The sequence below is a fragment of the Conger conger genome, chromosome 9 (genome assembly GCF_963514075.1).
Source record: "Conger conger chromosome 9, fConCon1.1, whole genome shotgun sequence".
NCBI lineage: Eukaryota > Metazoa > Chordata > Actinopteri > Anguilliformes > Congridae > Conger > Conger conger.
Window position 1 is genome coordinate 28,545,135 of NC_083768.1, and position 27,469 is coordinate 28,572,603.

At 40.3% G+C, this 27,469-nt stretch overlaps 1 protein-coding gene across 1 annotated transcript in view; it reads right to left on the reverse strand.

Moving 5' to 3' along the window:
- Positions 1-10,388: 10,388 nt before the first annotated feature.
- Positions 10,389-27,469, reverse strand: part of wnt3a (wingless-type MMTV integration site family, member 3A) — a 34,292-nt gene continuing 17,211 nt past the window's right edge. The window contains exons 2-4 of the mRNA XM_061254494.1: positions 23,059-23,300; positions 11,496-11,761; positions 10,389-10,868 (exon numbers count right to left, since the gene is read on the reverse strand). Of these exons, the coding sequence (XP_061110478.1) occupies positions 10,389-10,868; positions 11,496-11,761; positions 23,059-23,300 (988 nt within the window). The remainder of the gene's footprint in view (positions 10,869-11,495; positions 11,762-23,058; positions 23,301-27,469) is intronic.

Sequence of the window (27,469 nt, forward strand, 5' to 3'; positions counted from 1 at the left end):
GAGTAGGCTTACAGACCAACCATTTGTATGAAGATACCACACCCCCCAACCCCCATCAGAAGGATTTATTGAAATGCACAGGACCTCCTCTTTGAAAGACCGTGTAAGTCTTCTCCTTCTCCAGCGGCAGCAAATTCAAAACACAAAGAGGCACAGGGACTGATTGCAATTAAGGCTATTGTCTCCCATTTATATGGTCACTGGGTGGTGCCAGCTGGGACCTGATAGTGTCAAAGTTCTCACACATAGGATGCCATCTCCTCGCCTGGAGCCAGCCTTGCCTCCTCTGGCAACTACCCGCTAACAACGTGGGTGTGACTTTGGTGGCGGTCCGGTTATTGGCCCCTGGTCGGGACACAGGAGACCATTTCCTTCGGCTGGGAACGGTGGGGGAAAAATGGCTTGGTTGCTCCGCATCCTGTTATGTGTTTCTTGTTTGGTCCTAATCGCTGCCCACTCCACCACACCAGACCCCCCTTTAGTTTTTGAAGTGATGAAAGGAAGGAGATAGGATATTGTGGGATGTTGTACAGTATATTCAAGGTAGAGGGAGCAGAGAGACAAGGTACTCCCACCCCACCCCCCACCCCCAGCCACACCCCACGGTTCTGTTGGCTCCAAGCCTCATATTCAGATGCGTGGAAGATCACTCTCTCTCTGTGTCAGCTCACCATGGAGGGGCAGGTTCAAATACAGGGCACCCCTCTCAAAGACCTAAATCCAATGTAATGTAGTTTTCAAACAGCTGAAGAATATAGATAAAAGAGATTAGATTTTTCTATGTTTTAGTTATAGTTCTATTAGTTAATTGAAAATGGAAAAGCAGTGGCACTATCCTGTTTGAGGGCCTTTTTGGAAACCAACAGACACCTCAGGTGGCTGATACAAATGTCTGAAAGCAACTAAAATACATTAGATGAAAAAAAGACCAAAAAGGTTTCTTATTATTAAAATTATTGCGACGCACCTTTTATATATTATGCTATAAATACATAAAGACTGTGGATTTCAATTTGCAGAATACAATTAAACAGTGCATAAGAAAAGATATCTCATTAAATCAGCCATGAGATTTCCCCTGCTGGCTAGAGAGGCAATTAGAAATATGAACTATTATGTAGTCTTGGTGAACACTTCTGTAACATTGATAATGTGGGGCTTCACTACCAACCATTAACTCTTACCTGTGAGTGATGATGAGCAGCGTTGAAGGAGAACAAAATGCAGAGAAATTAAACTGCAAGGAATGGCAGCAAAATCAAAACATTTGTTTGTGAATTCCACGCAGAAGGGGATGTGTATCAATCTGTCTGATAATGGCGTAATTTAGGGCTGAGGCCTGGCCTCTGGTGGTGACATTGTGCTGGGGATGAATGAGTATCGGGGGTGCAGGCTGAGCCCTTGCGCTAGGCCTCGCCTGGCTCTATTCAGGGCAGGCCTAATCTGCTCCAGATCAGCTCTCCCTCCAGCGCTCACTCATGGCTCCTTTCCTTCCCTGAGAATTTTTTTTGTTATTGTCACTTAAGAGCTCAGCTGGCTTCTGGGGTCCTGAAAAGAATCAAATTATTATTAAAGATTTTGTGGAAAATCCGGTGAGAATGGAGCATCGTACAAGAATGATAGCATTGTCCTTCCTCTGGACTAGTCCAGGCTTCTATTTGTGGTGAAGACTGACAGGTCTTTGTTTTTCTTACCCTTTCTATGGAAGGAAAAAATATATATGATCCGTCCACACACGGATACCTCCATTTTCTCCACTTTAATCTTTGCATTTGTTCTATTATTGCACAGCTATGTTTTGTGTGCTTTCCTTCAGAAGAGAGCAAGCTCACCCATACCAATCCCAACCAGCAGGGGTGGGCCATGCTGACCACTACAATAATTACCTCCATGCAGACAAAAGAGCAGCAAAGGGATTATGCTTTTTCAGCATGAGTGCAACTTTCGCCAGTTTGATGTCAGAGTTAATGCCAGGACGCTGCATCCCCACAGTGTTGCCAACTTGACGCTCTTGTCGTTAAATCTAGCGAATTTCTCAGAACCTGTCAGCACCTTATTTTCTGAAAGTGCCCAGTGACACGTCTAGTTATTTTCAAAGTCAACGCTCCATTTGGAAATTTGAAAAGTCATTAAATAAATGGAGCATATTTTCTCTCCGCTCTGTACCGCATCTCTACCGATTGGTTGTGCTTTGCATTGCTGCCGGTCATTGCAGTCTTCACATTGTTTCTCCATAATAAAGTCTCCATAATATAGTTTCTTAGCTGCACTCACCAAGCTTTTTATTAGGAACATTTTTACTTTATTACACCTACTTATTAATGCGATTATCTAATCAGCCAATTGTGTGGCAGCAGTGCAATGCATATAATCAACCATCAGAATGGAGAGAAATATGATTGAAGTGACTTTGACCATGGAATGATTCTTGGTGGCAAACAGGATGGTTTGAGTATCTCAGAAACTGCTGATCTCCTAGGATTTTTACGCACATTAGTCTCTGCAGTTTGCAAAGAATGATGCAAAAAAACAAAAAATCCAGTGAGCAGCTGTTTTGCAGACAGAAACGTGTTGTAAATGAGCAACGTCAGAGGAGAATAGCCAGACTGGTCAAAGCTGACAGGAAGGTGACAGTAACGCAAATAACCACTCAAGACCATCTCTGAACACACAACATATCATAACTCTGAGTGCATAGGCTACAGCAGTAGAAGTCTAAATAATACCTAATAAAGTGCTCACTGAGTGTATATTAGATGGCTGAGAGCTTGCATACAAAATTACATGTTAGAAATGAGCATGATTGTTTGGACTATAATTTTTATATACAACCGTGATTTATCTAAAAATAAATTAGGACCCTCTCATGCAAAACGATAAAATTTTGGGAACAGTGACTGCATAGACACACCCCCAGCCATTGCCTGTATGGTGGTGTATCTTATTTCCTCATCGGGATAGACTGAACTGACCATATGACCACATCCTCTTGATAAACATATCTCTTGGCAGATTCCTTAGGCAGTGTGTCCACAACTTTCACCTTGAGGCATTGGAAAGAGGGAGATAGGTGAGGCAGGAGGGGATTCACTGGCAGGGCAATGCGCATTCTCACCCCTTTTTATGTTGCATGCCTAAGTAGTCATTTCTCCAGAAAGCCATATGGAGGGTGATGTTATTTTGAGGGTGGATTTCTTGTTATGGCAGAATTCTTGAGAAGGCTATTTTCTTGTAGATCAATGGTGCGTGTAGAAGAGCATCAGCAATATCAGCAGTGACAGAGCTGTTCGCTCTGAAGAAAAACACTGGAGGACACAGAGAGGGTGAGAGAGAGAAAGAGAGAGTGAGACAGAGAGAGAGAGAGAGAGAGAGAGAGAGAGAGAGAGAGTGAGAGAGAGACCACCAGCAATCCCTCTTGAAAGGCTTGAGTGGGAGAGGGAAGAAGGCCTTGTGGCATGAAGTCACATATTGTGCTGCCGATGCCACACAGTCACTCTTTCACCCTCATAAGAATGGGTGTTGCTGTTCTTAAAGTGATATTTTTCTTTCCCAAGTTCTTTTGATATTATTTCAGTTTTAAAAAGAAGAATTATTTTGTTCCCAAATCTGGTTCCAAAGTTTAACTCTGGAACTTCAACTGGGTCCATGCGTTATGGATGGGACATACCTGTAGATGGGTTTGATGTCTGAAGAAGGATGCTTATGTTAAAATATGTCATACCTATGGGTGAAATATGGCGGTGGGTGTATGTGGTTACATCTCCTGAGGCTCTATAGCTCTTTACATTTTATGACCATCCTGCACCCCTTTGATTGCAAGTGGCTTGAATTGAAGCAGGCCAAACTTGTGCAGACAAAAGTAGTTTTATCCTTGAAAAGGGATGTTTCACAAGAAAGTACTGAAAACAGGGGTTCCAAAAACAATTTTCAGGAAATAAAATGAGTAAACTCATTTATAAAAAATCCAAGCAATTTTGTTAGAATAAAGGATAATGTTCACATTTTTGGGCATATTTCATACAGTCTTTTCTGATGAGGTCTGAGGATGAGGTCTGAGGACCACCATCCTGAAATATGTATTCCATAAAACTCACTTTTAATTTTCATTAATAAATATGTAATATGTCCAATATGCATTCTGTTTAAAGAATATGTTCATTTAAAGAATGCACTTAAACATGATTCCTGATCCTGCAATTATATTTATGAAAGAAGATCTCTCGACATCTTGCCCTAAGGTATCATGGTGCATTAAAATGGCTTCAAACACATTGTTTTTTATTTTCTTTTAATTTTGTTATCATAAAGTTAACATCTATCAGCCTAGTACAGTGGGCACACAGGATGACCCTGTGCATGGTCAGTGAAAAACAGACATTGAGGTAAAAGCTGTTACAGTGTTACAGAGTGACAACACTGTTCAGACAAGTTATTCTTTCTGCAAATATATACTCTTACTAATATATACATTTATGGTAAAAATAAATAATCATACAAAAACATCAGACTTTAGAAATTCAAAAAAGCCACAAAACTAGTTTATACAAAACTTTGGATTTTTAAGACTTTAAGAACATAGGCAGAATGTTTTATCCCAAAGTATACAAAGAAAAAGCATAATCAAACAAACAACTGCAGTACAGTAGATTTTCAAAAGTGTTCCTCAGTAGTTTATCAGAATCAATAACTGTATGCAATAATGACTGGGGAGGGCTTTCAATTTCGAAAATGCAATAAAGTGGAGTCTTATCATGATTTAAATGAATTACAAGCAGACCTAGGTCAAATACAGATAGAATATTTGAATTTTCAAATACAGTTTTTTTGTATTTGAAGTATACACAAATAAATTGACTCAAACAAATTATATTTGAAGCCTTTGAAATACCTTTTGAAAAACCAATGCTTGTATTTGAACTATTTCAAAATGTTAGTTCAAATACTATTTAAAAGAAACACATTTGAAATACTTTTATCTAATACAGTGCCCAAGAATGTAGCAGCTGATGTATGTCGATGTATATCAATGTGTGGGCTCCACCAACTGCCAGGCGAGGTGGAGTCATAGCCTGATGGCGACTGAACACACCTGGCATTAATTAGGCAATTAAGATGCTATATAAATTGTGAGTTCATGCTCACTGGTGTGGAGTATTTGGCGGTGTGGTTTGTTCGCACTGTGGTTTTTGATTGTATTGAGTATTTGAGTGTATTGGCCTGCCTTGTATTTCTACCCCTGCTTGTCTGAGAATCTGCTCTGGTTATCAACCCTTCTGAAAGCCCACTGACTATGATTAAGATTAAGCCCTTTGCTATTTTATTTTGCATCAACCATGGCACCTGTGAGATCTAGAATTTTTGAGCACTATGACCTGCCAGAGAATACCAGAGGAAATTTTAAAGCTTGCAAACATTGCAACATGCATACATCCTGCTCAAAGAGGGCCCTCTCCAACCTGCATTCATGTTTGCTGCCTTTGCCCACTTTGATTGTCCAGCTGTCTGTGAAGAGGAAAATAGTGATGGCGATGATGAAGAGGAGGGAAGTCTGCAACCTATCTACTCCACAACAAGATTTTGACAATGGCTACTTTCCAAACCACAAGAGGAGCTTAGCTCACACTCTTCTGCTTACCACAGAAAAATAACCTTAACAAGGCCGTTTCAAAAACATTGTCTCTCACTGCCGCAAGTCTACTGTCATGCAGGATATATCAAAGGGAGAACATCAACAAGGTGGAATTACCAGCTAAAAATAATCTGCCCTGATCTAGACCTTGATGAAACCAGTTTGCAGTGAGTGACCAAGTTATCCATTCATTAGAAGAATGTTCTTTGTGAAGCTGTTGTCCCTTTGAGGCACCTACAGATTGTATGCAAGGGTCAATAGTATTGTTACAGCTACATTATTCCATGTATTACATGGGGTGTCCAGCCATCTCAGACACCTCTCCTCCAATTACAATGACAAACTCATCAACAGCCTCAATTGACAGCCATGAATTGCCATGAAAAAACCCATTATACCAAATGGCCTCAGATTTAGACTCCTGCTTCAAACTAGCATGGTGTACTACCACTGAGAAGACTACATTCACCACAAAAGTTAATCATTTTGCTGTCAACTTCACCAACACAAAGAAGATGACCTGAGCCAAGAAGACTGGATTGAGCATGCTGTTTTTTCTGCAAAAGCCAAGCTCCTCTAATCAACCAGGGAGATTAAGGAATATCTCAAAACCCCATGTATGCATCCAACAGCAGATCCTCTGCAATTCTGGAAAACCCACACTGCAACATATTCCACACTTGCTAAGCTAGCTGCAGACTACCTGCATGTCCCTGCATCCTCTGTTGAGCTGTAGAGCTGTTATCATTGGTGGCATCTTTAGACCAGATTGCTGTTCCCTTTCTGATCAAATGTTTTTTTTTTTTAACTGTAACAATGCTTATTTACAATGGGTTCTGAGTAACACACGGAAAGAAGACATAAATGTTGTTTGTGGATGTTCTACCCTTTGATGCACAATGAAAAAAATACACATTTCCACAAGTGGGGTTACCAGTGACTCCAATCAGAAAACATACATTTCTTCGTTTACAAAATGGGACTTTTTTGTTTTGTTTCATTTGGTGCTTTTCACCATACAATAGATTTCCATTATGTATTATATTTTATATACAGTAGCTAATATGGTTAAACAAACAAAATTACCTTTAGCACCTTTGTGGCAATAGCAAAAAATATAATTTTTTTAATCTAATTGTTAAATATTTACTTCATTCTGTCAAGTAAGTGTTTCATTGTTTTTCATTTGATACAATGTTCAGTCAATAAATACTTGACAATAATATGGTGAGAGTCAAATATTCCAAAATAATTCCAATACAAAATTAACGGGGGAAACTAGGGATAACAACACAACAGCAAAAAAAGATAATTACACAATTCAAAATGTTGTAAAATAGTTGCCATTTCAAATGTTCAAATGCATCTATTGATGAAATATAGAAAGAAAGAAAGAAAGAAAGAAAGAAATAAAGAAAGAAAAAAAACCAGGGTTCAAAAATGGTCCTGCTTGTGCATCAAAGGGTTAAAGGTACTGAGAGTTTTTGCAATACATCCATGACATCATACAGTAAGTAACTCTACATACCCTCTTTCAAATATTTGCTTCTCGGTGGCTTTCAAATAATTCTAATAAATATCTGTAAATATCCTTTTTCCCCAAATAACTCAAAAAGTATTTGAAAGGCCATGAAATATTTGAAATATATATTTGACCCAGGTCTGATTACAAGCCCATACAAGCACATACAAGGGAAAAAAACCCTGAAGAAGGAATTGTTGCACATATCAATGGAACTTATGGAAGTCATGAGACAATTTGTTTTTTTAGTTTTGCCTTCATAAGAAACATTTTCTTTTACTTTTGATTACCTGAAATATTCTAAAATAATAATTATTTAAAAAAACATTTAATACTTAAGGGCGATGTGATGACATGATAATGAGTAAATTTAGCATATTTGATATTCAAAAGCTATGAAAATTTCTTTAGAATGCACATTATGTGAAAAGAGACACAAGTTTGTTTTGACATTTGTTTGGAAGTCTTACACATACTGTAGGTGAATCAGAGATTTATAAATCACAAATATTTCAAATGTGAAAGTGGTAGAAAAGGAACACTTGACATAGAACATTCCAAAAACTGAATCTGAAACAGTCAGTAGTTTTTACAAGCAGAGGCTAATAGCCTCTGTGTCCTCACTGGAACCAACCATCTAAAATATTACAGAGGGAATACTTTTAAATTATACCTATATGGTTAACGTATACAAGTTATATATGAAAACGGAATTAGTACAAAAACTTCACATCATTGATTTTCGTTCAAAACTATCTCTACAAAGTCTTTCATAGAAAGAAGAAAATACAAATACATATTATATATATAGTCTTTAATAGTGTCTAGCTATGGTTGGATAGCAGCATTCAAAGAGGGATGAGTGATTTGTTTGTGGTTATGCTGCTGCGAGAGGAAGCTCCATGATTCCCACTGCATTTATCTGCATATCTGATTAGGCATGAGTATGCCAGATAGCTAGAAATGGCATTTGTGCAGAATTTCATATGTACTCTGCTGGAAAAAATCTATTCAGACCATTTTTTGGCAGATGTTACCCATCTCTGTGACTACACCGGGTCAAATTCTAGTGATACATAGACCCACCTACTTAGCAAAAATACTTCAAAGCTATGACTTTTCTCATGGTCAGAAAACAATGCCAATTTCCAATTTGATTTATTGTTCTTGGGACTGCAGATGGATTATTTAGTATAAGGCTTCTGAGCACCGACCCTGTCAAAGTACAACAGATTTAAAAGTGCTGTAAGATGTCAGGAATTTGGTCAAGAAAGCTCTTAACAGCTATTTGAAACTCCAATAACCTGAAATAGCACTGAATTGTACTGTTTGTCTGAAATACCGCCTACTCAGGTTTTGTCACCAAGAAGTCAGCACCTAAACCCAAAAAGACTGGGACTGGGTTATTCTCTTGACCACTGCCGACAGCACAACTGGGATGCTACTAAATTAATATACATTGAAGTTTTATCTCTGTCCACAATACTGAAGTGCCCAATTTTTTTTAACCTATTTTAGTTTTCCCTCTTCATTTTGAGTTTAAATTCATTAGTCTTTGGGAAATTAATGTTTCCATCAACATCTTACAATGGCCAACAAAACAAGCAACAACTGAAAAGTAAACCTACAATAACCTATAATTGTTGAATTTGATCTCAGTTTCTCATACATACTTCCAAAATTGAAACAGATGGAAAAGTGTGTACAGGGCTCAATCTTGAGTTGGCCAAAATAAGGGCAATTTGAAAGAATGAAAAATGAAAAAAGAAACAATACATTCACACAGGTGCAAGTGCATTCTTACCCAAAGGTTAGTAACTGTTTAACACTATGTTTAAAAGAAAAACAACCACTCATTCAATTACCTGGCTCAATTACCACTTCAAAGGTCTGACATGTGCTTTTGAATGGGTGGCAGTAAGATGTTGTGAAAACATTTATTCATGAATTTAATAGTAGTCAATGGGGAATGCTGATCATTATTAATTATGTTGTATTTTCATCCATATATACAGTATATGGACATGTATGAAGTCAAAAGTCAAAAGTATTATTTTACTTCTTGAGTGCATATCCATAGTTTGTACTCTGCTTCTCTGAGGCAATGCAAATATAAGACTGCCACTGTCTGCCACTGTATTATAAAAGCAATACTTTATTAGTAAAAAAAATAAAAATAAAGTTGAGTGCTAGGTCAGCTCTCATTTAAATTACAGAATATGCATTCAATTTTGAGTCAGTAGGCTGATTTGCAATGTATTTACCTCTGAAAAGCATTGAAGTCTTAATATATGGATATGCACCCACCAAAAAGTGCTGTAATCAGTTGTTGTTACTTGGTCTGTGAAACAGCACTAAATATAAATTGAATATTTTTTTCTGCCACACAGATACATACATGTCCATGTATGTCATGGCACAACGAAGAGTTCCCCTTTGAAGAAAATAAAAAACAGCATTCTGGGAGGCGGATTTGAAGAGTAGTCAGAATGTCACCCGAACACACTGGAAGTAGCGGAAAGCTCCATGGAGCCTCTAGAGATTTATGGGGTCCGGACAGTGTAGCTCCCTGCTTTCTGGAGATGGTGACCTGGGGAGCTCCCTGATGCAGTGCCCCCATTGGAATTCACAACGCCACGCGTCACACGCACACACAAAAAAACACTTTAAACGGTTTCTCATTCTTTTTTTGTGTGTGTGACAATAGTTTGAGATCTCAGGGGCCTGAGACCCCTCACTTGTAGTCCCATTCATCCCTTTCAGCACTTCCCTCCTCAAAAAAAAAAAATCCCTCTTCAAAAAACTGAGTCCTTGATTCTTGTCGTAGAGCGAGCGGTTGCCTCAGTGCTCTCTGTGCAAGCTGGAGCCTCTGTCAGTCCTCCACAGAGGTTACCCACATGCAGGTTTCTCAACCTAGCAACAAGGGAGGGGGGTATTACCTAGGACCAAGGCTAAATATCTAGATATCTATGCCAAACGGCCACCGCCGTGTCTGTGGAGCTGACGACTCTGAGCAGACTGCTCAATTCTGAACAGGGTTTTGTTTCAGGTGTATAAGAGCCGTAAGAAAAGGCCACACATCTCCTCCTCACTCTAGAAGAATGTCAGCAAAGGGTCTCAAGCCTTCTGGCTCTTGTCTGCAGCCTTCTTCTCTCAGCTGAAATGGTTTCCTCAAAGGAGGGGATCAGATAGGAGCGCAGCTTGGGGTGGTGGGGGCAGGAGAGGCGGGGGGGGTCCCTATTTGCAGGTGTGGACATCGTAGACCCGCACACACTCCTGGCAGCTGACGTAGCAGCACCAGTGGAAGATGCAGTGGCACTTCTCCTTGCGCCTCTCCGTCCGGGTGTTGTGGCCCCGGCCGCAGCAGAGGAGGTCACAGCCGTCGATGCCGTGGGACGTCAGGTTGCAGGCGCGGTCCCGCGTGCCAAACGATCCCGTCTCGGGATTGGGCTCGCAGAAGTTGGGCGAGTTCTCGTAGTAGACCAGGTCGCGTTCGGTGGGCGGCTTGAAGAAGGTGTACTTGGGCCGCAGGGTCTCCACCCAGCCCCGGGACTCCCGGTGCTTCTCCACCACCATCTCCGAGGCGCTGTCGTACTTGTCCTTCAGGTAGTCGCCGATCACCCGGAAGTCGGGCTGGGACCACCAGCAGGTCTTGACTTCGCAGCTCCCCGACAAACCATGGCACTTACACTTCAGGTGCATGTGGTCATTAATAGACTGAGGGACACAAAATAATCATTACCCTCTGGTAAGAATTCATCTCAATGACCCAAAAGTCCAAAATACATAACAAGCATTTTATTATTAGCATAGTTGCAGGCTACATTCAATTACCATAATGTAACTCATAAAGTAGTGCATATTAGCTTGAAAACCTCCCAGAAAATGTGATTACACCCACTTTAAACATTCCTAAATGGTAGCACAGGTTGGGTTTTGGTAAATGTTATGTAGGTTGAAACTTTAGTCGAACTGTAAACAAAGTGATGGACTCAAAGGTCTTTTTGCTATTTTAATTGTGTTTATTCAGTACAAAACTGCAGTAATGCATATATACTTATATATATATGTCTATGTATCAAATTGTTAGACAATCTGCTAATTTATCAAATCTAAACACTCAATATTATGGAGCCATGACTGAAAAAAAACTGATCTTCAATTGACATACAAAATATTTTGTGTCCCTATGGGTATAAAAAATAATAATAATAATAATTTCTGAAATTAAAAAGTGAAGTGGGACTTATTTAGGACTATTGGCCAGGTCTTACAGCGTGTGTATAAACGATGATGAGAATAAGTATTGAGTGCGTATTCCTGTCTGGAGCGGGCGCTGCTCACCGTCCGTCCGGCCTCGTTGTTGTGTCGGTTCATGGCGGAGCGCGCGTCGGGCCGGTTCTCTCGGGCGTCGGCGAACTCGCGGGACACCATGCTGCCGAACTCCACGTCCTCGCTGCAGCCGCCCCACTTCCAGCCGTCCCCGGGCGGGCCCTTGTGCCGCGTGTCACAGCCGCAGATGGTGGCCGAGCCCTCGGCACACGAGCGCGTCACCGCGAAGGCCACCCCAGCCGAGGCGATGGCGTGCACAAACGCAGACTCCCTGGTGGCTGCGGAGACAAGATGGAGGATGTGCGGTTGCTCGGTTTGTTTTGCAGGGAAGAGAGTGAAGGTTTATGCACAGAAATGTCTGGTTGTATCACTGAAATCTTACTTTTGATTTGTGATAAGGGAGGTACAAAACTTTTATGATTTACTCATGTAAAATCGCCATGTTCACAACAGAACACGGGGAAGTGGAAGCATCCACCAGAAGTTAACATCTGTTCAATATTGGTTTTTCCCCTGAGGAATGTGGTTTATGATTATGGTTGCTTATATGATTGATGTGAATTGGACCAATAACTATAAAGAAAACAACAAATAACTGCACAACGTCCCTGTGTTCGGAAGACCGTGTTAGCTCACAATGGTCTGAACATCGCCGTATAAGCCTGCCCGGTCCGTAGTCTCTCGTTAGCAACAGCTTCCCCATCACAATGTCACAGTGGAGCACTATTACCATGTCACATATGTGACGCGTACCAAGTTTTGATGAAAACGGAGAGAAGTATACTTTGCACACGCACAAAAACCAAAGCTGATCTCAAAGAAATTTTTTTGTTATTCGTCATGAAAGTCACACTGTTCAGAACATAGTTTTACGTTTCTCCATTAAATATAACACCTGCTATGAAATGATGACTGAAGATAATGCCATGTACATTTTACTTTACAATGTAACTCATGATTACTAACCACAAGCCTTTACAGTGACAACTTATGCAGCTTTTTTACATACTATTTTACATTTGTTGATATGAATACCGATGCAATTGCGTGCTCGAGGGTACAACAGCATTGCCTTCTCCTGGAGGTGAACCTACAGCCTTCTCTAGGAGAAGATTTTCTCTCTCTATGTTGTGGGATATGTTCCTGCTTGTTTTTCAATTTCAAAGAAATGATTGAGATTTTTTATTTATTTAATAACCCACCAATAACCTTTTACTGAATGGCAGGTCATTAGCCACAATGATATTAGTCATAAGCTATTACTTGAGTCAAATTCCACAAGTGACTCCCGTAAAAATTAAGGTTCTGAAAAGTCAGGAAACATCGGTCAAGTCCGATCAGGGAGACAACTGTAAGCACAGCAGGAAAGCCACCTAATTCCACAAGAAAAGGGTGTTGTAAGGATTGCACAGTGCGTGATAAACAAAAAAGTGATCGGCTCAATGAGGGCAATGCAGCATTGGTGTTACACCGTCAGCCGGTGAGTCACTGCAGATCAGGCACATCCGCACACTGACGGTAAAAGACTTCTGTCAGAGCTGTAATTAATGGGTTCAATTAAGCTTTTGAAAGGTTACGCAATAGACCGTCTTTCTAGACATGTCTGGGAAACAAAGGCTACATTCACACAACAAACTGCAGTTGGCTCCGTGGTCATATTTACAAACAGCGCTGGTTACACCGGTAGTACTCACAAATTTTGTTAATGCCTTAATTCCAATGCTTTGTGCTACTGGTGGACTGTCTCTGACTATAGGATGCAACTCCTAGAATATATATTCTTGTGATCCTTCAGATCAGTTCTTCCTATCTGGTATTGACTACAGGCATTGCAGTGTGTTTGAGGTTTTGTTACAGCTTATGTTTTCATGTTCCTGCACACACAAGCACATGAAGGCGCACACATGAGCGAATCTGCTCTGTAGGCATATTCAGGCTCACTGCTAATGTGGACAAAGGAAAAGCAAAGAGTTGTTAGTGCTATGGCCTGATATGTCTTTGTACAAGCAACTGTTGGAGAACACTTGCATTTGTGTTCATGTTCAAAAGCCCACTCCCTAATTATAATTTATTATTCTAATCAAATAAGCATGTGGCAGCACAATGTGTTTTTTTCTACATTATTATTACTATTCATTATTTTTTCTTTATTCACACTCCCTCAATCTAGGACCTACAAATAGTTTTTCCTTGTTTTTATACATTTTAAATGATGCCAACAGAACATGCACAAGTAAAAACATAATATGATTTAATACAGTGCGGGGGTCAAACAGTAAAAGTAAGCCTTTAGGATTTCTTATGAATGTTCCCATTCTCACGGTGTTTGCGAGCTTCCTGCTTCTCATATCTTCACTTTCAGAGGCACTCAGTTCCTGGATCTTGTACGGTCTTGCAGTGAAGACAGCACAATCGAGAAGGTAGCGGAATTTCAAGGTAGGTCGGTTTCTAAGGGCATCGAGAGAGGTGATGCAAGAAATGCCCCTGACATCTGCCCCCATGTAGTCCGAAGTCTCTGCCATTGCTCTCTGCACCAGTGAGGCCCGAAGACTTGGCACGCTCGATTGTCTCACATCGGAATTACTTCAATTCAGTCTTTTTTTTTGTTAACAATATTCCCTGAAGCTGAAAAAAACCCTCAGCTGGCATTCCCTTCTCTACCTCTGAAAGGAAGGCGTAACCCCATTGCAATTTAAGAAATGAATAAAAATCAATTATTCTTATAACACCTCCCCCCCCCATAAAAAATAACTTCCCCACCTGCAAAACTGGGTCGTGATAATCCTGTATTTCCCATTACTCACTAATTTGGTCGAGCGGAATGGCTTTTTACACTCTCCCAGCCGAGACGCGGGGTGGCCGGAGGTGTGAATAGTCGGGGCGTGAAAGACTCCCATTCAATTTCCATTTAAAACCGTGGAGTCGCCCACTTTTTATTATCAGGAAGCCAATAAAGTGAGAGGCTAGCTCCTCCCGCTTGGTGACAATGATGCTGCAAAGACGGAGGAGTCGAAAAGGGAGGGGGGGGGGATTAGCCGGGAATGGATGAGAAGAGTCAGAGAGAGAGAGAGAGAGAGTGAGAGCGAGAGAGAGAGAGAAATGTACAGACGCGGAGGGGGCGGGGATTCGGCCCACCTGAGAAAGGAATGTGCCACTGGGCCTGAGTGGACTGATGGCTTGTGACAGCACACAGCTACCCCCTCCCCTGCGCCTTCCCCACCTCCTCCCCACCCCCTCCCAACACACTTTGCCGGACCCCGGTATGGCAAGTGGTCCGTATTACCTGCTGGGGGCCTGAATCCTCCATTGTGCTACCACTGTCACGCCCTGTTAGGTTTACAATGGCCCCAGATATTTTATATGAAATTTGCCCTCGCCAGTGATTAGTGGGGACCAAGTTAAGTCATAGCAACAGAGAACTATGCATTGGCCGGACCCCGCTTGTCGGCAGACGGGGAAATCCCTATTCAAACGGTTTAATAAAACAATCTAGAGGGCGTGTGAATGGTGAAAAGCGCTTTCTCTCCGGCTTAATCTCATGGTTGCGGAGATATTGTGCTCCAAGCCGGGCCCAGCGGGGAGTGGGCTAAGGTCCCCCCATCAACTCCATTTACTGCACCCCTCCTTTCTTTCTTGCAGAGAGTTAATGATATACCGGTGAGCTAGCCTCCCCCCAGCATGGAAAAACATGCATTTTATGAAAAGGAGGGACCTCCTATCACATCCTAAATGGTAACAGTTTCTCAACTAAAGGTCAGAGGTCATAACCTGAATTCCCTGACCTTTTCATGGGGTGGTTAAGTTGGGCATTACCACTGAGGAGCATGTTAAGTGCAGTTTTTCCTCTTATCATTAATTAAAGAGGCTATTACGACAGATATTTAAGAATTTGCCGACACGGTAATCACATCAGTCTAGACTGATGATAAACAATACTTATAGTGTAATTTACATATGAGCAATATTATTCAAATTATAGGTTTGTTTTAAAAATGCATTTCAGATCTTTGAAAACTAAACAACAATTAAATTACTCATTAGTGCATTTCAACTAAAGTGACAGTTCACTTTCTGTGTATTATGTCATGTTTACTGGAATTCGACTGGCACAATGAAAGTTAATGTCAATATAAACGTTTTTGATGACCTACCGATTTAGAAAGAATGATAAAGGGCTTATCATAGATAAGTGGTTTACAGAAAAATACTAAACTATGTAACTCCAAAGCAGCTTTACTGTGATGTAATGGGGTTGTTCTTGTGTATATTGCCTGACTACATATGTTTTAAAAATAATGTATAAACTGTTCTGTTGTAATTATTTCCTATGATACATGCAACCTGAGACTGCTGCACTCAGTGAAAAGAGTGAGCACTAACAAATCATCAGGACTGAAAGTGGTCTGTTCCTGAGCAATTCCAAATATCAAATGGTCTTCATGTCACATTCTCCAACTACCTTTAAATGACAACAATCTATTGAAAGTGGGCTTGTTGTCCACAAATGGGATGTCAGCAAGCTAATTTAACCTTCCCGCCTAAACCTAATCTGCTGAAACTTGGAAATTCATCTGTAAATTTGGGCTTGAAAAAATAAGATTTGGTGACTTAGCTCAAACTTAGAATTTCACTGTCAAACATAATCGTAGCTTCAATTTGAATTTGTAAGTAGCTTGCTTAACTTTGGCTAGCCCATACCCTTGGGAGTGAAGTGCTTGTGGAACTAGACGTATCAACACAATATGAAAACTGAGTTTTATTATTGTGAATGGGTATTATAAAATGAATCTGCTCATATGTATAGCCTCTGTAGGTATAATTCCACTGAACAAGCTGCTTTGGCGTAAAATGAATTGATTAAATGTATTGCTATACCAGTCATTCTAAAGCTGGCATCATCACTATCAAAAACACACTGTATACATATGCATGCATTCTCCAAGGAGTCCGACCTTAAAAATGTTACAAAAAGCACTGGTATTTTCTGTTAACATAGATGCTTCAATGATATACAACTGTTGGGATCTGTACTCTCTGAGAGATTTAAAAGTGACACACCATCACAAATGACGCAACTCCATCTAATAAAAAAACAAACATCTCCAACATATGGAGGGATAAAAGTTGGCAGCCAAGCACAGATGAATGGTGGATGAATGAATAAATAGTGTGTATTGCAATAATATATATTTTTTATAAAGATGTGTTTTGCATGCCTAACCAAAGCCCTTTTTAGTGAAATTAAAGAGACCTGAGAGAGTGAGACATTGGTTTGTTCAAAGGGAGTGAACTTCACAACCTGCCATTGCAAAAACCTGAGACGAAATCTGAATTAATACTCAGCCATGTTTTCATGGGGCATAGTTTCCACACAATGTTTCTACATACTCTGCACCATAATTACACAGTGGGAGTGTATTCACTTTTCAGCTTCATTTTCATCTTGACAGTCAGTGAAAGCCAACTGCATTTGCTCTGATGCCAGAGAGTCTGACAGCCCTAACCGGCCTGACCTTGAACACACACCGAGGACTCTTGCCTAGGTTTTACTGTAACTTCTGGTTTCGCAGGACATGTGTAAATAGTTTTGGTTAAGCATTTTCTAGTAGTACATATTTTACAAGGTAAGAGCCGGATCCTCCTGAACCTTCTTAACTTCCAGGAACAACATTTCTTTTTTGTCAGTCTCAATGACCGCCACGTTTCCGGATCAACATGGTGATGAAAACCATCACTTAAATCTGTTCATCCAAGATTATGAAATTGACAGCGTGATAGCATTTTGCCTCTGTTCTATGCTGACGCAAGGTGACATTCGGGTAGATCGGCAGTAATGGGCTAACAGAGGAAAGCAAAGCCATTGGGCCTGAGTGATACCCCCCCCCACACCCACACACAACACACAAAAACCATGAGAAGACAAACACACGCCCATCTTCATGGCAGACAAACAGACAAGTCGGAACAATGCGGATGCATGGACGCGTACAAGCATCAATCAAACGAAACGAAATAAAAAAGTGCTACCACTAAGCCCCGTCAAAAGGCCGTGAGCCAGACTCATCCCTTCACCGACAAAGGGCTTAATCCGGGGGCTTTGACCTTTCACATTATCAGGGGCCACGGTGACCTTAATCCAATCAAAATGATTAACTAAAGCTAGGACCCAAAAACCACCACCACCAACCCCCTTCCCACTCCTTCCTCGAGCCTCAGCTATTTAGGGTTGTGGGGGAATGGGGGAGTCACAGTGTATTTACAAGACAATGGAGCTGGTCTGTGAACCCATATCATTACTGGCCCTACTTGAGTTCAAGCCTTCTCCATCATTGTAACAATCACTCAAGAGTTTATTAAAAGCTATTGCCCCCCCCAACCCCACCTCCTACTGCAGTAAACATTAGTCTTTTTTCAGGCCTGGTTGACAGGTTTAGAAATGACCCCCACATCCCCGATCCCTGCCCCCTCTTCTTCAAGCTTCTATCTGACTCCTCTATCTGTCTGGTGACTTCTTTGGGGATAACAGCTAAGTCCCCCATGCTCAAAAGATTCAGTGCCATTTATAGCATCTTGACAGTATTTATTTGTTTGCCCCGTTTAGACCAAAAGAATAGATGCATTGGGGCCCAGTATGATGGGCCCATATTTTGCCAGGTTTATGACTTGCATTTAATCATGTTTATTATAGGTGTCTTAAAGATGTATTACAATGAATGATGACCAAAATGTTCAATAGTTACATTTTAATATTTTAAGCCTTTTTTTCATTCCAGGATCTCTATGAAGATATAGAATAACCTGGATACATTATTTGATTATTTGAGAACAGGCTAACTCTTAAGCATCACTTCCATTTGAATTCTGCTTCGTCTCAGATTTGTTATATCAGTATACAAGTTTTGGTCTCACAACTGTTTTAAGCCCGGCTAAAATGACATTATATATGGACATGTGATAGGGTGAATCACAAGCAATGAATATATTGCGTACATCTCTAATCATATTTTTCAGATTAGGTGAAAAGCCCCTCATCAGCTATAATACCAGTGTAGGTCAAAGTGACCAGGGGAAAAAAAGATTTCAAACTCAATTCATGATCATAAATGAAGAAATAAATATCCACAATATCACTGTATGCAATGGATAAAACTTGTCTCTGAATAGCCTTCAGGATGTATCTTTTGAAAATGAGCAAATTTTACTGTTTAATCGTTTAATGGTTAATTGTAGGCTATCTGAAAAATGTCTTAACTCAAACTTACCCCAATAACACAACCAAACATATAGTCCCTTCAAGACTCATATGTAAATGCTTGGTATATCCAACCAAAAACATTCCCTTCACTGTGTTTACTCATGAACAAACCTGCTAGCAAAAAAGGCCACAAGCAAACAAGCTCCCTGTTCTTGTGCCATAGTGAAGATGAAATGTGTGGGATGACAGTGACTTCACAAGCATGGTAATCCCAATGTGGGTGAGCTGAAAAGATGTGTGGTCGGGGTGAAAAACCACAGGGCAGCACATGGCGGCTAGCAGGGCCTTCATTACGGGTTTGGTCCCGCCAATGACACATTTCATACAGAGCGGAAGGTAGACCTCTCCAGAACCTGTCCTCTATCAACAAGAGTGCTTCTCTCTCAACTTTCCTGACTGAGAGATGAGGGAAGGGACTTGGGAAGGGACTCAAACTTGTCAATATACCAGCAGGACCCTTGTCCAACTATCCCCTGCCAAAACTGGCGCATAGTAAGCCAAGTAGTGAACTTATTTCAACCTGGCTATATACTGTATACATTCAAAATGAACAAAAGCCTATATTTTTAGTTCATGCCAAAAGTTAAGTCCAAATGTCTCTATCGTTGGTTTTCAATACCTTAATACCTTATTTAAGGCAGCATTACTTCATTTTCAGTTTAAATAATCTTATCATTATAATGTTCTTCATAACGACATTTCCTGATAATATAAATATTTAATTATAAATGTTAAATGTTACACTGTTTTGAATAGCATTTTCTGAAGTTTTACTGGTAATTCATCTTAGCAATACACTCTCAGATGCATATACAGCAGACCATTTTGAAAGTGCTTAAACAGTAGAAAGATAAAACAAACGTGCAAACATAACTTTAGATTATTGTATGATATTATAGAGAAAAGCTGGCATCAGCAGAGTCATATTTTGCCAGAGGAACAAAAAGAGCTGAAAATATGACTCCTCTGCATAAAACCTAGGGCTGCGGTTTGTATTCCCTTCCAAAAAGTTAATAGAAGATGATTTGAATTGTGTGTGACAGACCTGCGTGTGTGTTCTGAAATGTTTAGCTTCGTTTTGACACCGCCACCACCACTCAGTGAAAGGAGCTGATTAATGTATCAAATAACAACTGTCCTCTCTCGAACCCTCATCTGACTGTGGATTTAAAACTGTGGGATATGCGTTTATCGCTACACTTATAAAAATAACTTCTTGAGAAAGGGGGAGTTCTTGCAGGGAATTCCCTTTGAGAAACAAAACACACCCAACCAAAAGCATACACATACATCATTCCACCTATCAAAACATCTCTACAGCCGAGTGGCTGAAACTGACTGGTGTATTTAAAGTAGGATTTAAAATTCCATGAGAAATTAAATGCAGAAATAACATAACAATATTTAGAATTGTAAAAGTAAGCTCACTGAAAGTTCTGAAGAAGGATGTGCACCATTGATAATCAAAAGACAACTACACTGGATGGATAGAAAAAAAGTGGGTTTACTTAATACTTAAATGAGTATACTTAGACTGTTTAGTCAATCAAAAGGGAATTTGTCAACGGCAAATTAATAATACTAATCATTGGGGAAAGGGGATTTTTAGCTCTAAACATTTACAGATATTCTGTTTTGCATATACGTGAATCAGAAATTAAACCAAGACCAAAATGACCAGAAGCACAGTATTAATAAATAAGGAAGTACATTTTTAATATTCCTTTTAATGAGCTTTTCAGCCGTTCTCACTAATCTATTATTTCTTACAGTTTTTGAAGCAATGTTAGCTTTAAAAAGGGATGAAACAAGTGCACAAATATTAAAGTTACTGTTACTGTGTAACTCTTTCAGAAAATTTTTTAATGTTTTGGTTTGACTTTGTTTTGAGGGCTAACTGTCGCTCATCAGTCTTTGTGACTTGTGATGTGGCTGTCGGGCATGGCTATGCAGAAGGGGATGAATGAAGCTGAGGAATTCTCCTGCTGTTCCTCTCCTCTAACCGGAGACCATAAAGCAATGCTCCGGAGCCCTTTTAGGCTGTGGGTAGGAGAGGTCACATTGGGTCTGTCAGCACAACAATTTGTGCAGTGACGGGAATCTGATCAGCAACCCCTGCTGGGTCTAATGCCATGATGACTTTCTGGACAGCTCCCCCAGCTAACGAATGCACTGATCTGAGTGTTCACTCAGCGTTATAAAGCAGCTCTTAAGTGACCAGTGCTCAGTCTGATTTATGTCTCCACCTCTAATGAGGTGATTGACATAAGGCTTTAATCAGTTTTACACACCATAACTAATGTGGCTTGCAGTGTGTCGATTGGTAATACGTTCCTCTTGTGTGTGGACCAGGGATTGCCTGACTCTATAAGCTGTGTTGGTCTTCTCGAAGAGCCCAGTCTCACACAGATCAGCTACTGGATGGCTCTTCCAGGGAGCCTCAGGTAAGGACTGCAGGTGAGGTGTCACCTGACCCCAAGACCTTTTGCCCAAAAGGTGGGCGGTCTGGAGGGTGAGTCATGATGATGGTGTGTCTCACAGACCAAAGAGGAGGAGGAGGAATGCCATTACACTTCAGAGTAGCAGGAAATGGCAGGCTTTGCTTACACGCAGGGTCAACGCATAATTGATTCTCCCTCAATTTTCTATGACAATTCTACACAGTAAAATGTTCAGAGTTAAATCAACACTTAGAGTCCCTAATGGACTTGTGTGCTCTGTTAAGAGTTGAATTAACACTGGGCATTTATTATATACTACTGTGACATACACAAGACAGTTTAAGCCTAGCTAGGAATGGGTGTCATAATGCCATTAACAGGACATCAACAAGAGAATGAGCATAAGAGAGCAGCCACCAGCTGAATCTGAGTGGATACAAATGCTTTTGGCTGTGCCTGGTGGGCTTAGAAACACAGTGGAGCCACAGCTACAACAATAACAATAGCCATAACAGCTGGAATATGTATACACATTTTGTCCTGTGCTGGATACGCTTTTACGTAGCAGCCGATTCATGGCTATTGTCACATCCGATTAAGATATGTACTAATCTCATGTTTTAACTGCGCTGTTTAAGATCTGTCTCTTTCGATTCGTAGGCAGTCCCATTGGCTGATTTTGTAATGAGCTGTAGCTTTCGTAAATAAGACATTAATTTCAGGCAGACTGCAACCAGAGCAACACACTCTCGCCAGGCTACCTTTTGCGCTGCGAGTTTCATGTACGTAAATCTGGCCCATTGTGTTCCATAGAGCCTATACAAAAAATGTAACGGCATTTCTATGTACTTTTGTACAATTTGAACAACCTTATTTGCATACTGTAAGGCAATTACACACTTAGTGAACAGCTGCAAGATGGCCAATTAATAAATACTTTGCACATCCAGCTTAACAATGTCCCTGGTTTTAGTTTTTTATGAAAGTGTAATCTGTCAATACAGGAAATTAATGAAAGGATGCAATGCAAGCTAAACCTGACTGAAAACACAATGCAATGTTATAACATTGATCCCAGGACATGTTTTGTTTGCACTGAATAAAAAACACACCAGTAACTGAACCGGAGCATTTACACACTGTACAAGCATGACTCTTTGGAATGGGTGCTGGCAGTCAGGCTGCTGTAAGATGTAAATGTTGCATCACTGCACACCATGCATTGCTAGACCTGACAGCCAAGACATGATTATAGCCTTCCTTCAAGAGCTGACTTCACTTTAAAAAAAGAAACATGTGAGGACAAAATAGAAGAAACACCTGTGTTGTTAATAGCAATCAGTAAACAATGCCAACACTAATGCTGCCTCTAATACATACTTTCTGGATACTCCTCCAGACATGCTGTTTTCAATTCTGTCCTTGTTAATGTAAGTTTAGACAAGCTGACTGGATGCATTCTGACATTTGAACAGCCAAGTCAAGCAAAATGTTTCAAAAAGGAATGGAAAAAGGACAGGCCCAAACCACAATGGCTGTGTAAAAGCATCACCTGTTTTGTTTACAAAGGGGAATACCATACAACTAAACAGCAGGTTGTTCACGTAGTTCAACTCGGACATCAACTACTCCCGCATTTCCGACATGATGTCAGTCAGGGCACTGGGCAGGCTTTTGAATGGAGTGTACACTCCACTCTCATGGAGTAAATGATATCTTACAGTCACACTCTGGGGGCGGGAGTGGTGATGGGAACAGTGGATGGGATGGGGCCTCAGCCACACAGACATCTTTGCAATGCGAAGAAACAAACAAATTTGCAACGCGAACAAAATGGAAATGTCACCACGTGTGTGTGACGCATGTTGCTTGCTCTTACCTTTGTCCAGCACAGGTCCGAAGATGGCCAGGTTGTCATTGATGGTGGTGCAGTTCCAGCGCCGGCCACGGAACTGGTGCTGACACTCCTGGATTCCGATCTTGACGCCCTCGGCCACACTGGGCATGATCTCCACGTAGTTCCGGCAGAACCGCAGCTGCTTGGGCACGAGGCCGGGGATGGAGCCGCACAGGATGGGCTGGGTGCCCAGCGAGGAGTACTGGTGGCCGACCGCGAGAGACCTGCATCGGGGGGGCGGACACGTGCGTCAGGTGCTGCAATCAAAGCCACCGTCTGGGGGCCGTCTGGCCTGTGAGGTCGGATTTAACACGAGAACCGACTCTGGAGCTGAAAAGCTGGGGTTGGCTCCAAGATGAAAGTCCCTGGTGAGCCTAGGGCCATTCATAGATCTGCCTTCACACCTTGGAACCATTCCTTGTAATTACAGGATGCTGCGGGGCCCTTTAATGTCCACATGCTAAACAAGACTTGCTCGCTGAGATGCGGTGGCACTGCAATGCCACGGTTTTGGCTTCACAGGGAGTTTTCTGACCCTCCCACCCTACAGTAGCTGACGTGCTCGGACTCCTTCTAGGGTAGGGGGAGGGGGAAAGCCTGCCGAAATGTTCATTTGTGTGGCCGTGTCTTAATTTTGCTGCAGTTTTCAATTGTTTGACGAGAACAAATGAGCAGACGGGGCTGCTGTAGACCAGTGTGGCATTGTGTTTGAGGACAGTTCAAAACAAGAGATCCCACAGACTCAAGTTTTAAAAACTGAGCTCCCAGAAAATGGCAGTCCCTTGAGCAAAAACTAGAGATTTGTTTGAATTACTCTACCTTGACGTGGCTTACACTACAAGGAGGGCTTTACAGTCTGTTCGCCATTCTCTAAAGAGCCACCCCTTCTCTGCAGTAGGACGTCAAGGGGGAATTCTACGGATTCACATTTTGGCTCCTTTTCTGAGGACACCTGAGTACAATTTCATTATATCCATAACATAATTATATGTTTATATATCCCAGACAATCCCAACAAAAACAGTGCAAAAAATCAAAAGCTCATGGATAAGACTTCACCCTTTCTCAATCCTTTTTAAAGCATCTTGCAGACCCACTCCCTCATAGTAAATATGCCTTCCATGAGATCTACATTTTGTTCAATGCTCGAAATTACAAAGCAAATGCATAAATTCTCAATTTCAACAACACATTTTTTACAGGTAGCCATATCCCTGCTGGACCAAGGTCACCTATTTCCAGTTTCCTTCTATGCTGTAAGGTCTTAAGGTCTCCCCAATATCTCATTAATCAGTGTTTATCATGATGAATCACAGATAGAAAACGCTATTATTTGTTATTATAATTTTATTTATTTTTTGTAAGTATGCACATTGGCAGTGGCAACTAAGAACTCAAACAAAAGTTTATCATAAAAATGATAAACATAAATAATTTGCAGAACTAATTCAATAAAGAAAAACCCTAATAATAAGGTATAAAAAGTGGTATTCCTAATTGTCGTTCTAGCACAACGGGTTAGACCAATGATAGTGTTTCCAAGATTCAAGTGTGAGTCCAACTGATCAAACTCAAGCAAAAAATGACTGAGCCATTCCTATATTCACATATACTATATGCAAGCTGTGGCCTACAAATCAATAAAAGCAATCCAGATTTTAAGATGGATACTTAGTGGTGTGATGACTAATTTTTAGAAGTTAAGTACACCTTATGTAATGAGAATTAATAGCAATGGAGTTAATACTGTATAATCCACTTAAACACTCTGTCAACACTGGAGTGTGCTGACATGCACGTCAACTGGCTTGCTCACTTCAGCCAGTGTTCAAAGGTCAAAGTTCACAAGTTCAAAGTTCACATGAACATGTGCATGGATATGGATAATATGCTCTATTGCATGGCAGTTTGCTGCACACACAAAGACAGAAATAATTGTCAATTCCTGTCGTAATGTACCTTTCCGTATGTGCACAACTATAACATTAAAGTTTCAGGCACAAAGGCAATACATTGTCAGTTGAATTCTGCTAGTGAAATGAAAACTTGATGAACAAAATATAAATGTCCAAATTACTGCCATACGTACTCTTTATTTACAACTACATAATGATTAACAATATGCTTAATCTCAAATAATAAATTTCTCAACAGCTTCATATGTGACTTATATTATAGTATACCATTGAATGAAAATGCTTTTTTCTATGATTGATATTCAATTTCAGTACATGCCCTGAATTAATGGCATTGAAACAGACTGGTTTATTTATGTCTCCAAATTCAAGAGCAACACCAATAGATTTAGAAGCAACAGAGGCCATTTCACATACTGGCCTTCTATACACTGGGATATCAAAATATTTTGCATGAGCCACCCCTCATGAAGAAAGCACACGTGAAATCTGCCTTTTCACTCAAGAAAATCTCACGTGAAAATTCCTGTGCGAATATCACAATTTCACATGAATGTAACATTTTTACACATTAAAATATCCAGATGTGAAAAGAAAATAGGTCACATAAGGTCACATGTCACTGACATTTTAGAATGTCACATGTGAAAATAAAACGTGTAACTTGATATAGCATAGGGTACCCTTTTTGGTTCTCATCTTATCTGTGGGATTATTTATATAGTTCACGTGTACTCGTTATGAATTGTGTTTACGTGGTTTGAATACGCACAATTTTTTCGTAATCTTATATAAAAACATATTTTACAATACACGCTTATTTTATGCTGAAAAAAAGGATGCAACTCTATCCCTTAAGAAAAAGTAATATTTGAAAGAATATGAAAGTCAACAATACAACAGACAGTATAATATCAGTATATAAAATATACTGTACAGTACCTGTACAGGGCATATAATGTAAAGCTATTTTACTAAATGTGTATAATATGCAGTTCAACCGAGGACATTAATTTGTATATCATATGCATACACGCACACCCACACACACACAAACACAGACATACACACATTTGTTTTCAGTTTGATTTTTTACAGTTAGGTCAAATCATATTGACCAAACTATGAAAATGTGACTGGAAGAATTTCATTGCATAAGCCCATCAGAGAAGTTCAACTTGCCTTCATACGCCTAACACTGCTTACATTTTTTATTCTTATTATCATAGGCACTAATATGAGGTGGTTTGCTTCATCATACAAAATGCTAAATAAGTCATGCTTGCTCATGTAGACATGTTAGAAGTTGCACCGAAGCTTTGCTTGCTGACTCAAAGTAACTGAAGCACAACTGATTTCAAGTTAATTACAATACTGTATATGTTCTTAAGAGTTGGCTTAAGTTCCTCACTGAAGGTGTCCATGGGTTACGTCTTATATTAAGAGCAATAAACTAGTCACTGACTAAAAGTCTATGGGTATTTTGGCTAATGTATTTGCTTTTTAACTTGATCTCATCTTTACATTGGCCCTAACCACACCATTCTGTCTGCTCTGTCAGTTATACAATCACTATTGAGATTTCAGAGCATTTCTTCATTTTGTTTTTTGCGGCCCCTTATATGGTGATCATTTCTGTGCAAATCATTTCTGCACAAATTCCAGCTCTCAGTGTCTAGTTCACGTAGCCATTACACAAGAATAGTTAAAGCAAATAATTGCTGGTGACTGGTTCAGTATTGGCTTTCCTAATGTCAAGCTATTCAGTTTTTGTTGACCTACAGTACTGGACACGTGACTTTCAGGAGTGAAAAACAGTCACTAGGCTACAGGCTGCCCCAGTTCAATTCAGGTAATTTGTGTAAAATTTTCTGTAAAGTGTCCTAGAGATTCTCACCAAACTGGTATTTCTGACCCTGAACTTCCTGATTTCTGCTCTTGAACCTCCAAGCATTTCCCCACTAGGGAAGAAATCGTGAAAAGGATGGAGGCAAGGAATCACAGCAAGCAGCAAGTCTGTGGCACTTAATTCATAATGATGCCAGAACAGGGACTAAATTACAGGATGTGCCTCAGAATCTTCTGGGGATTCTGTGAATTGTCTGTGTACAAATTATCCTGAAAATTTCCATGGGAAAATAAATAAATCTGAAGGAATGAATGCGCTAACAGAGCAATACAAGCCAAGCTTGAAAATAAATGCAGTTAGGCCTTGCACACCCGACAAACAGTATAAAATAAATTGGAGGCAAAGTGTTATGTAAATGAGACTGTATGCCAGTTAACAAAAAATATGACCTTATTTATAATCCAGGACTAGATAACATATGTGAGATAACATGCGAGTATAAACACTCAATAACTTCAGAATATGGACAATAGAATCATTGTTTATTCCAAGGTACTAGGCCTGAGTCTTCCTCTCTGAACTAATGACTGTATACAGTAGCTGACTTGCAATGCAATGCAGCAAAGTC